General features: G+C 43.4%; 1 protein-coding gene across 1 annotated transcript in view; it reads left to right on the top strand.

Annotated features, from left to right (window-relative positions):
* LOC137848388 (neuronal acetylcholine receptor subunit alpha-7-like) overlaps positions 1–12,456 on the top strand; it is a 58,589-nt gene that overhangs the window by 36,668 nt on the left and 9,465 nt on the right. Inside the window, exons 6-8 of the mRNA XM_068667468.1 lie at positions 453–620; positions 1,625–1,819; positions 3,127–3,213. Coding sequence (XP_068523569.1) covers positions 453–620; positions 1,625–1,819; positions 3,127–3,213 — 450 coding nt within the window. The remainder of the gene's footprint in view (positions 1–452; positions 621–1,624; positions 1,820–3,126; positions 3,214–12,456) is intronic.

Consider the following 12,456-nt stretch of genomic DNA (forward strand, 5'->3'; position numbering starts at 1 on the left):
GTGTTTTAGGGAGAACACAGAAACAACTACTGCAAACAGGTCACCTCGACACAGCAGTGGAGATAACTATCTAATGAAGCAGGAGCTGCTTCTCCATCGCACAGCACCTCTGAGATGGCTGCTGGTCCAGGAGAGGTGAGGAGATAAGGTGAAGGCTGCAGAGCTACAAGCCTGCAGGGGTGAGGGTTTGCAGGGATTGTATCTGTGCTTTGCCACCAGCTGCTGGTGGCACGGGCTGCACAGGTCATCTTCTCTGCTCTTCCTTGAAGCCCAGGAAGGGATGATATTCCACACATGCCAACATCTTCCACCTGTGCTCATTGCTTAATTACCCCACGACTACATTGCGCAGGCTTTTGCAGAGGAATGTTGCTCCCACTCATCTGGACAGATAAGGGTGGAGGTGAACTGCTCCCTGCACGCTATTGACTCTGGTTTATGTCTATCCACAGGCATCTTGAAGAGCACCTGCTACATTGATGTCCGCTGGTTCCCCTTCGATGTGCAGAAGTGTGATTTGAAGTTTGGCTCCTGGACTCACAGTGGCTGGCTGATTGACCTGCAGATGCTTGATGCTGATATTTCCAACTACATCTCAAATGGAGAGTGGGATTTAGTGGGTAAATTATCTGGCTTAAATTATTTTTCAGTAGTTTAATTTTCAAAGGCAAAACCCAAATATATAGAAATGATCAATCTTATTGAAATACAGATACTAAGATTTTCCATGAAAAACACAGCATGAAAAAAAAAAAGTTCAGAAAAAACTTTTCAAATGCATTCTTTGAAATGTGTCTGAAAACACTGTGTTCTGAAGCAATTGCCTAAAACTAAGTGCATAGATGAAATCTACTGGTGCTGATGCATCTGAGCAGTGTGCCAGTACTATACTTAGATGTGCCTCATGTAGATACACTGAACACTACTGTCACATCTACTCTAACACATCAGCCAAAAAATGATTGGTGCAAAAACCACTATTTCAGCAAAACTGGAATGAGCTTTTGCAAAGAATCCCTCTCAGCCAGAAAACCATCAAAGTGTCCTCCAGTCTGTAAAATCTGCAAATAACTGCACCTCACTATGTCTCTCTGCTCTTCTGTGCTTCAGAAGGTACTTGCATTTTAAAAGAGGAACCCATGTCCAGAATTGGTTATTCACAGCTTGATCTCAGTGAGATAATCTGAACTCATTTAAGAAGTTGTAAATCAGAAGTAATGCTGTAGAAATGGACAGGTTTTAGACCACTTTAATGAGAACTTGCAACAAGGACGTTTCATCTTCTAATCCAGATATGTAGCCAAGGAAAAACTGACCCAGAACAACTGATTACAGTATTTCTACCAGCCAGGGCATCTGAGAAACAATAACATAAGAAACATGAAATAAGAAACATTTCATTCATAAGAACATGAAATAAGAAATGTTCTTCTGCACAGAAAGCTGGATCTGCTTGTGGCTGTGGGACAGACTAGAGGGTCTCTGGAGATCCTTTTGGTGACAGTGAGAGGCCCTTACGAGCCAGACATTGGATCATAAGCCATTGGTGCTTGGCTCCTTCCAAGGGGATGGATGCTGGGCAGTCCTGCACCTCTCCCTGATGCTCTGACCTCCCTTTCTGTAGGTGTCCCAGGAAAGAGGAACGAGATGTACTACGAGTGCTGTAAAGAACCCTACCCAGATGTGACGTACACCATCACCATGCGCCGACGCACCCTCTACTATGGCTTGAACCTACTGATTCCCTGTGTCCTCATATCTGGCTTGGCTCTGCTTGTTTTCCTTTTGCCAGCTGATTCAGGAGAGAAGATTTCTTTAGGTAAGTGGTCAAGAATTCATTTATTTCATTAGGGATTCCCATAAAATGGCAAATAATGCCTCATGGTGCTTGATGAATAAAGATTTCCCTGGAGGAACAACAGAAGCACTTGTTTGGTTGCAGAAACTGGGGTAACAGCTTTCTGTACAGCATCCACACATGCTGTACTAAGTACTTCTACTTACATCATCCTTGGAATTTTACCCTGGGATGAGGCAGAACTCATCTCTGGCAGAGGCAGCAGTGATAGCACTCTGTCGTCCCTGTCGTCCTGTTCCTTAGCATGTCTCACTGGATTTCACAGCTGATTAACTCTCTTTCAGATAGGACATGCTGAGATATAGAGAGTGAAGGGTCATGAGCAGCAGCAGCTGGGTACTTTATTTTTGCCTTCCAAGTACAGCTCCCAAATCTCCAAACCATGAGTTCCCAAGGAATGCAAAGTAGCAACAGCGAAGGAATAGCTAAACAAGCTTTACTGTCATGTATACCAATACAGACAGGGTGGTGTTTCTAAGAAAAGACGGGGGAAGCTGTAAATATGTAAGAGTGACCCAGCTGAGACCTTTAGAGTCAATTGTGCACAAATACAATCAGGATAGAGACCTTTAAATCATACAAATGCACTTGGTTGTTAAAACCATCGGGGATCTACTGAGCAGCCGGTCTTACAAGAAGCAAAACACAGGCTGTGAGGGATAAGACTGCTGCCTGTGAAAAACAGTGTTCAGGCAGGGAAAAGGACTATCTGAGCTAAAGTACAATATTGTCATAAAAATGGGATATAATGTTCATACATTAAACATGTGAAATAAAAAGCAATTTCTCAGCTTAGGGCAGTTAGGATTTGCAAACAGCCTTTCCAGAGAGAACAAGATGACAATGAGCTCCTTTTGAAACAGGCATGCATCTCTGTGGAGGGTGTTATATAACGCGCAATAGCCAAAACTCTTTAAGTGTCTTCTAGCCCTTAATAAGTGTCTGGGTTTTTTATGAGCTCTGTTTTGCAAGAACGGTGTATTTCATGAGCTCTGCAAGCTCCATTTTAGTGACCTGCAAAGATTTATCTATTATTTTGAGAGCAGCAAAGTTTTGGGTGCAATTGAGTAGTGGAAAGGGAGCAGATAAATGTATATCAAAAGATGTTCTCACTTGGTAGAAGCTCTCACCTGCCCTAAGAAGCACTAAGTCGTGGTTTTGGCTTAGCCATAGATCAGGACAAAGTTGTATTTAACAGCAAAGACATCAGAGGAGGAGCTGCATCGATCATGTTCCTCATCTTTCCCCTACATGTTCACTCTCTGCAGGTATCACTGTTCTGCTTTCCCTGACTGTGTTCATGCTGCTTGTGGCTGAGATCATGCCTGCAACTTCTGACTCAGTCCCACTAATAGGTAGGTTGATTTTCTCTTCTCTGTGCATAAAGCACAACGCTTTCCAAGAGTTCTTCAATGCCCGTTGGAGGTTTGACTCTTTGTCTTACCACAGTTTCACATTTCAGCAACACCAGGAGTAAATCTCTGTCTGGGTTTAACTGTTTGAGTAGATGCAGAGAGAGCCTGTATGAGGGACAGAGGGCTCTGGAAGTATCATGTAAGCTGGTAATTGGAGTGATTCATGGGACAAAGATTCAATACACAATGTGGAGGTTTGGGTAGGCAAAGTACAATGGACAGCACCACCAGTACATGAGTGTGTGTGGGATACAGGAATATTGCTCATCCCTGGTGCTGGGATCATTGGGTCTGCTGGTACAGTTACTCTGACAGCTCTCTGGATGAAGCTGGGCCCATTTGAAGATGGCAGTGCTGCTGGCTGAAGAAAATTCTTTCCTCTTCCACATCACCTGCAATCCATCCTGTTATGCACTGTTGGGAACTACCTGATGAAAATTAAACTCATCTTTTACTTAAATATAAAAAAAGTCTGATGAACATTGGACAGAGTCCTGCCACCATATGCAGACCTACAGGGAGTCTGCAAAGGTGTGTCATGAGCCTTTAAACCTCACTGAAGTCTCAGTTTCTCTTTGTGGTCATCCCCTCAACCTAGACACAGAACTCCCCATAGGTGTACCATGAGATGCTCTTTTGAAATAACCAGTGTGGGTTAAATTGCTATGCTGTTGCAGGGGAGCTTGTCCTTACCAAGGAATTAAGGTAAGAACAGAGCGGTGAGGCTTGCACAAATGACTCAAGAAATTCCCACCACCATCCGAACAGCAAGACTCAACCTACAGATAGAGAAGTTAACACAGACACAAAATGGGTAAGAGATCACCCTCTGGGGGAAATGCTAGTAGGACTGCACAGCCTACACTGAGAGCAAAAAACCCACAATCATAACTGGCTTAAAATCTCTAAGGCTAGATATAGCCCTGTAAAATCCAAACCAGGAACCTTCTAGTCAATTCTCTTTCTGGCATTGACCAATGTCAAATATCTCTGAAGACAATACAAGAATATATATATATTCTTATTATGAGCTAGAAAATAGCTATGGAAACCTCTAAAAAAATCTTATGTGGATTTAGCATAAATTTTTACTCACATTGTCACTGTAGTGGTATCAGAAGGCTCCATATCAGTAGGTTGAGCACACAGAGCACACAATGGATGGGAATTAAAAAGAAACAGCTGGAAGGAATGACATTTTCCCATTTTTTCAGACAAGGAGTGAAGATACTATGAAGGACTAAATGATTTGCCCAAAGTCATACAAGAAAGACAGAGGGTTGTAATTATTTTTATTTATTTATTATTTTTTTATTTCTGGAGTGTCAAATAACAAGCCAGGTGAGGGATTCACTTTTGTTCTCCAAGGTAAATTGATGTGGGAGGAGAGATGGCTTGTTTGTTACGGGGCTGTCATATCAAGGTACTAGCACACAAAGACAATGACTGGATATTATGAACCTTAACAGAAAAAGTGAGAAAGATGGACCAGATGGCATCTTGTTCCTGAGGCTGCACGTGACATAAACTACAGGAAGGGAAAATCACCTCTGTGTGCTGCACATTCCTCAGCCAGCTGCATTGTCACTGGCAGCAGCACGAGAGGGAGATGCAGCAAGAAGCTCCCTTCTGCCTTCAGAGAAGCAGAGGCAGAAGGGACTGCCTTGAGGCTGGTCAGACAGCCAGCAGATTCAGGTGCCTCTCCACCTTTCTTGGGCTGAGGAGGAAGAAACCCAGCAGAGCTGTGATGGTTAAATTGGATGGCAGAGCTAGAAGGCTGGGTGGCAAGTAGTGATCAGTGAAGGCACAGGTTTTTATGTTGTCTTTCTGTTGGATGCACGTGTATCTGGGTGCAGAGCCTGAGTTACTACCAGCACCTGCTGAAGGAGAAGCTGATGACAGTCATCCTGTGGGCACAGGCAAAGCAGCCAGTAGTTTGCCTTTTTCACTGGGACTAAGAGTGCAGTGAAGTCCTTTATCTCCTTGTCTTCCTTTTGCTTAAATTGGAGCTGGCTTTAAAAAGGAGAAAATGAGGCTGGAACCCTGCTGTTCTGCAGGACCCAGCTAACAACACCTGCTGTATGGCTATTTGAGTCATTTCCATCCTGAAGTTGATTTGAGTGATCCAGACAGGTATTATTACTTTTATTTTCATAGGATCATCTATCTATCTTGATCTCACGAGGACTCAGTTTCTCTCCGATAAACTGGGTAAAGCATAGCTTCCTGACCTCATAGCAGGGTAGGAAAAATAAAACTGTTCTGGTTTGCAAAAGAAAGAAGTATGAACACATCAGAAAAACTCAGAAATTGTTAAATTATCCTCTCCTGTGAGCTAAGGTCAATATTTGCATATAAATCATGACTAAGGTACACATTCCAGGCAGTTGAAATAAACAAAACATTCAACAATATATCTAAGTGCTGACAGAAGGTGCACTTCATCATTGTAAAATTAAAGCCTAGTATGAATTGTATCATAAAAATACCAAAATAACATTTACTCAGACATCTCATTACCTAACTTCAAGGACAAAAAAATCAGATCTACCTGTGGAGAAGGAGGGTGACTATGCAACAGTCTGTTTCTGCAGGTAAATGTTGTCTCAGTTATATTAGGACCTCCCACACCTTTTCATCCTTTTTAGATCACAAAGACAGGGAGGTGATGAAGAGGTCTCTTCTCACAACTAGTATACTAAATTTGCCTCATTAGCTGCACATATTGTTACAAGTTTTTCCTAATGCCTAAATAATTAGAGCATATTAAATATATTGGAATCTCAAAGTTGTCATGTAGGTCAAATGCAGTCTGTTTCTTTCTTCTGTTCATTAGACAAATGTTGCATTGTGAAACATTATAATATAATTATGCTAGCAAACAAATACTTTGTAAGGTGCTGGAGACTGACTTTGGGTATCCAGATGAGGGGTGCCTAAAACAATTCCAATGCTACTCTCATCTGATGCTCCCCTGTAACAGCCTAAAAGCAAACCAACCCTCCACATGGTGGGGTCCACTCAGGCATCATTGTCTGAAAGTCTGCCATCATCCGCCCTGCCCAGGGCCCCAGAAAGGAGCACCGAGATGAGGTCTGGCTGCTGCTGAAGGGAGGGATCCCCCCGGGCCTCCTGGATCCTCGCCCCATGCCCACTCTGCCCCAGCACATGCCTGGCCCCTGTGCAGCCCCATGCAGCCTGTGCCATCTCCCAGATCTGCCCTCTGGACCCCTGATGGGCTCTGTGTGCCTAGGGCCAGGGCTGCCAATATCTCTGGCCTGAATTGCCTGCTGGCTCAGTCAGCCCTTCCTCCAAATAGTTCAGCCTTGTAGGTATTCACTCGTCTCCCCAGTCTGGGAGACCTCATCAGTCCCTACAACTACCCAAAATGAGGTTGTAGCGAGGTGGGTGTTGGTCTCCTTTCTCAGGTGACAAGTGGTAGGACTCAAAGAAACGGCATCGAGTTGTGCCAGGGGAGGTTTAGTTTGGATGTCTGGAAGAATTTCTTCATGAAGGGGTGTTGAAGCATTGGAAAAGGGTGCCCAGTGAAGTGGTGGAGTCACCATCCCTGGAGATGTTTAAGAGATATGAGCACAAGGCACTTGGGGTCATGGTTTAGTAGTGGCAGTGTTAGGTTGATGTCATCAACCTAACTTGATCATCTTTAGGGTCTTGTCCAACCTAAATGACTCTATAAAGAGCACACCTTCTATCCTCTTCTCAAGGTCACTGACAGCTGAAAATATCCATTGCTAGTCTACAGAAAAGCCACTGTTGCTGGTCTTTATGTGGGAAAACATGACCCCACGTGCTTTGGAAAATCTGCTTATATTCCTAGGATTTTTTTTTTTTTATTTTTTAAACAGCCATTCATTCACTGCTACCTGGACATGGCTGAACACTTCTGGCCTTCCTTAGTGTAAAAACACTAAACCCAAACATGCTGTACATCTTACTTTTCCCCACCATCTGACCACAGCTTTAACTACTTAAATAATAGCAGGTAATAATGCTGGAAATTATCATGGCTGCTGTTCAGAGTGTCTGTGTTGAGGAGACAAAGGAATGCTGCTCTAATACAACACTTAGACTAGTACTAGCTTCTCAGGGTTGTTCTATTTGAAAGGAAATGTGGAAATTATAGCCTGATTCTTCTTAGCTGAGGCCACTTTCCTTGTGTCCTCAACTTATATTTACAGTGAATAAAGCACTAAATAGACACAGGGAGACAGGCAGGGCAAGACATTTGCTTTTTCCCACCTCTGCACGAAGCTGCTCCCTGGTTCCTTGGTGTGTGTGCCCTTTCTTTCTCTGCTTATAATGCTGCTCTTACTTCGTCATGTTCAACTTCCCCTCTATACAGCCCTCTAAATGATGTGTTAATACACATTAAAAACAAGAAGATTTATTTTCTGCAAAGAGCAGGCAGCAGATCTTGGCCTAGGGATAAGCAGCAGGCTGTTCAGCACTTTCCAACACCAGAATCCTGATGCTCCATGGCACTGCAGGGTTGTGTTTACTGGAACTTTCTTTCCCACAATGATTCAGTCTATTTCCCTGCCAAATGTTCTATCTGGGTAGTCTGGATGATGACATTTGGTCCCTGCTCTCTCCCAGCCTTCCTGGGGGTTTGCATTCATATCAGAAGCTAGTTACTCCTTGAATAGAAACACATCTGCTCCCATCCTTCTCCAGGAGAGCATCCATGTTTGGGGGAAAAAAGTACTTCCAAAACCCAATTTTCAGCAGCATGAGTACGTGCCAAGCAAGGCACAGAAACCATTCAAAAGTTGAATGCTGCCCTTATGCAAAGTCATCTGTGATGCCAAAGAAAGAAGCCTGGGAACCAGAGCAAGGATGCCTCTGTTTCTGTTTAAAAAATTAACTACCCCTAGCAACAGAAACCAGCTCAGACATTTGGATGAAGAACATTTTAGTCCCAGGACATCTACAGACACAATGGTTTGGCCAGAGCCCAACACAAGTCAACTCTATACACAAGACTTGTTTTGCTTCTGGGTCCTGGAGGTCCCTCCTGGCACTCAAAGCTCTGGAGTGTAGCTCCTTAAAAGACTTTCAGACCACGTCCACACAGCAGCAGCTGTGTCCTAAACTTACCCTCCCTGGTGTAGCTTAATCATTCCTCATGGGCACTGCGTCTGGCTGCACACATGGTTTGACTTTTGATTTCTCTCTTTGGAAATATTTTATGAAGAATCTGTGTAAGTAGAGAGACGGATGCCATCACTTCAGGAAGGAACATAAAGAAATGCAAAGTACTCCAGATGTGTTGCACGTCTGAAATTGCCGATCTGAGTGTGCTGATCCCTGGCTAAAATCCTAAAGCCTGTGTGGTACAGCTCACGTATACAACTGTTCTTTCTGCTTCTCAAAACCTATGCAGTTATGCATAGATTTGTCTCACACAATAAAAGCTGGTAATTTCAAAGGGATTTCATGCCCCTACCATCGCACCCAGCCTACTGCATTATATAAGAAGGGATATCTACATGGATGTGCATCCCACTGTGCTGATTTCACAGTTCACTGACCACACTGAAATTAAGCAAATACGCTTATTTCAATTAGAGCTTTTGTACAAGCTCAGGTCCTATCCACTGAAAGTAAAGGCTTAGGTAATTCATCTGAGAACTACATTTGAGTCATTCAGATGTAAACTGGGAGTGTCTTTTTTTTTTTTTTTTTCTAAATCTCTATAAAGTTATTCAGGTAAACAGGGCTGGATAATCAAGTCCATTTTTGATAATATTTTATGACTATCTTTGAAGATAGGATCAGTTCCTTCCTCTGGCAATAGACATATGCCTGAATTCTCTTTTTTAAAGAGCTCTTTGCCTCCCTGCTTACAGCCTCTATATCTCTGGTCTGTTTCATTAAGCTGTGTTTCCCATTTGGAAGAAACCTTGTAATTAAGGCTAGTAAATCATGCATTAAGAAGTCACTGAGGAACAAGCCCCCCTATGTCAAGACTTATGGCAAGTTGGATTCCTGACTGTAACTGTGTCCCTTCATGACTCTCCTTTGAATAGAGCCTCCTTAAGATGTTGCAGCTGTTGACCATGCCTACACACATCCAGCAGTACCTGGTAAAGCTGTGACCAGAATCTCATTAATCTTGTGCTGCTGTAGGCATGTCTTCAAAAATCAGTGTCTCAGTTAAAGCTTCTGGTTTGGACTTGTAAACTAAACACCATAAAATTTTTAGCTTCTAACGCAATGTTTAGTTACCACGAATACTAACCTGTCTTTCAGAAAGACAGATGTCTGCAATGCAGTGGAGAAACATACCCTAAAATGATCACTTTGCAATTAATCTGGCGGTTTACTCTCCTGTTGGTCCACAGCTCACAGCAGACCAGGAGTCCTTGAGGTCAGGTCCTGGGTGGCAGAGCAGGACAGTTATGCAGAGCACTCACAGCTCTAGAGGCACTCACAGCAGGACAGCTTTAGCTTGAGTCCAAATCTGCAATAAGCTGTGAGTCTGCTGCTCTCCCTCCAGCCTAGCCACTGCTCTGAGGATGTCAGATCAGGTTGCCCAAAAGCGAAATCCTCAGGTGAAATGTTCTGAAACCAGTCAGAGAACATCCTGTTGTGGAGGAGAAGTCCTCAATCATGTCAGATTTTTTTCCCCCACAGCCAAATGTCTCCAAAACACTGCAAATCACTATTTCTCTCTCCAGAGTAACACAACCAAATCTGTGTTTTCTCTACAAGGATTCTTACACATGAAACACCTGAAAGATAACGTGCAGAGAGCATTTGGAAGTGGACAGTGGGGCTTGTGAATGTAAGGAACTGTCACTTCCTACGATCAACCTCCACATGATGCCTGACACCTTGGCTGGATATGTGAAATGCTGCACAAAACCCCACAAGTTACCCTTGTCTCCAGACAGCATAACTGGATTTTCCTCTGTCTTCTTCATCTGCTTGCTTATTCTAAACCCACAGCACTTAAATTTGCAGCTCAGGGCTCTACTGTGCTAACCTGTTTTCAGCCTCCTCCCCTCCTTGCCATTCATTATCTTGCCAATGTTATCTCAATACAAATCAAGGTTGTAAGCTGTGGGTAAGTATGTTTGCAGCAGATGCTTAGGGTGATTTCTTGCAGTTAGTCATACAGCAAATGAGACTGCAAATTGCTAAGACAAGGAAGCAATGTGGTGCTTTGCCACCTCCAGGAGTTACAGATTGTTTAAGCTATGAGCATGAAATGTTATTAATGGTTCTGACTAGAGACAGAAAATGAGATTAATCTATTGCATCTTCTCTTACCTGCCTGCATGTCTTCAGCTGCTGCCCTCTCATTTTTCTCTGTCTCTTCCCAGTTTTGTGGAATGCTTTTCTCCTTTCCTTTTCATGGTCCTTCCTGGTGACCTGCTGATGCCAGGTCTCCTCCCAACCTCTTCCACCCTACAGAAATTCTTATTTGCAGCAGTTTTTTATAGTGATCAATGGTGCTTTGCAGAAATCCATGAGTCTTGGATGCACATTGTTTAAAAGAGAAAACAAACAAACAAACAAAAAAAACAAAACAGTTTTATTCCTCAAACTCTTTCTTCTATTATTTAACAGCACGTGGGAGGAAAAAGAGATAGAAAATCCATGCTCTCTACAAATACCATAATCAGAAGGTCAAGATGGGGTCTAATCCTGGTCTCTCAATCCTTTAATACATTTCATGTTTGTGAGGCACCAGTAACAATTTTTTTTGCCTTCTACTGCCAGTGAGACCTAATGGATTAACACAAGGTGTCCCAGATACAGCAAATGGTAATGATGGACAACTTTTTCTTGCTCTTGTCATCTTCCTTGTCTCTTTACTGTCTGTGTGCAACAGTAAGGCAGCAAGGCAGTTGGTCCTCCACCTTCTGATTTCCCTTGTCTCCAAGAAGCTCTGCCCATGTACAGCCATCACCTGCTGCAGACTGTGACAGCATCAGACCTGCACCAGTCCTGCTCCATGCCACAGGAGAAAAGAAGGAGGATGGCTGGAAGTCCTTGTGCTGGCATCTGGGGTTTCCTGCATCCTCCACAGGCATCAGTTTATTAACCTGGAGCCATTCCAGAGGGAAGAGCAGCGTGTATCTCATTCTGTGCATACTTTCTGGGATGTTTCTGCCATTTTGTGAGAGTTCGCCAGAAGTGCTCAGTGCTAAATGATTGAAATGACCTGACTTACAGAAGCTCTGAACCAGCCCTGCACTTCAGATGCACAAACTAGTGCTTGCAGAAAAGAAGGAATATGAACAGGAAAGGCAGTGGCAGGTATCCAACCTCATCATTGTAAATACTTGATCATGACACTCTTTTTTGTCCCCCCTCTTCCATAGTAACAGCAAGACTGTAACTGGCCACAATGGAGAAGCTCTGCCTTTTCTATGATTAGCTGTGTTAATAAATCTGGGTAATATATTGCTTTCTGAGTCAGTGTTCAGTGATAAAATCAACAAAGTGAAGCATCCATCTGGAATCATTTCACCCCTCAGGGTTTCTGTTTTATTTACCCTGCTCCTAATCAGCCCTTAAACTTAATCCATTTCCACTCAAGCAGCAGATCCAAATAATTTCTGAAATAATCCTAAGGTGCTTTCCTGACATCAAATAAGGGCACAAAGGGTCCATAAAGCATGCTGGAAGCTCCTTGAGTTATGAATTGCAAGTCAGTGCCATCCTTTTGATATAGGCAATGTCAGAGGATGTCTGTAAGAACAAATAGCTGTTGTCACTGATATTTTAGAGAGCTTCTGGGTCTCTGTGGCTATATTAGATCTGTATTTGCTATGACAGCAGCACCTGATCTTCTTCTGACAGTGCTGAGACGGAGGCTGACAACTCCCAGATGTTAGGACAGCTGTCCAGGTAGCGTGTTACATCACGCCTCCTTTGGCAAAGGGAATAATATCAGCTGTAGGAGAGCAAATATTTCATGCTTGGAAGACATCAGCCAACAATCTTAAACAGCTTTCCTTTTCACATGTAATTGCTAAAGAGAGTGGCATGCAGCTCTGCAATCAATGGAGAGCATCTAGCAGGCGTTGGTATTCCTGGGCAATGTCGCTGTATAAGGCAGGTATCTGGTGGGGCTGGAAATGTGGATCTCTCCCTTTCCTGGACTGTGGCAGCTGTCCAGGGCAGGGAGTGCAGACGAAGCAGTTGCCT

The sequence above is a fragment of the Anas acuta genome, chromosome Z (genome assembly GCF_963932015.1).
Source record: "Anas acuta chromosome Z, bAnaAcu1.1, whole genome shotgun sequence".
Classification (NCBI taxonomy): Eukaryota; Metazoa; Chordata; class Aves; order Anseriformes; family Anatidae; genus Anas; species Anas acuta.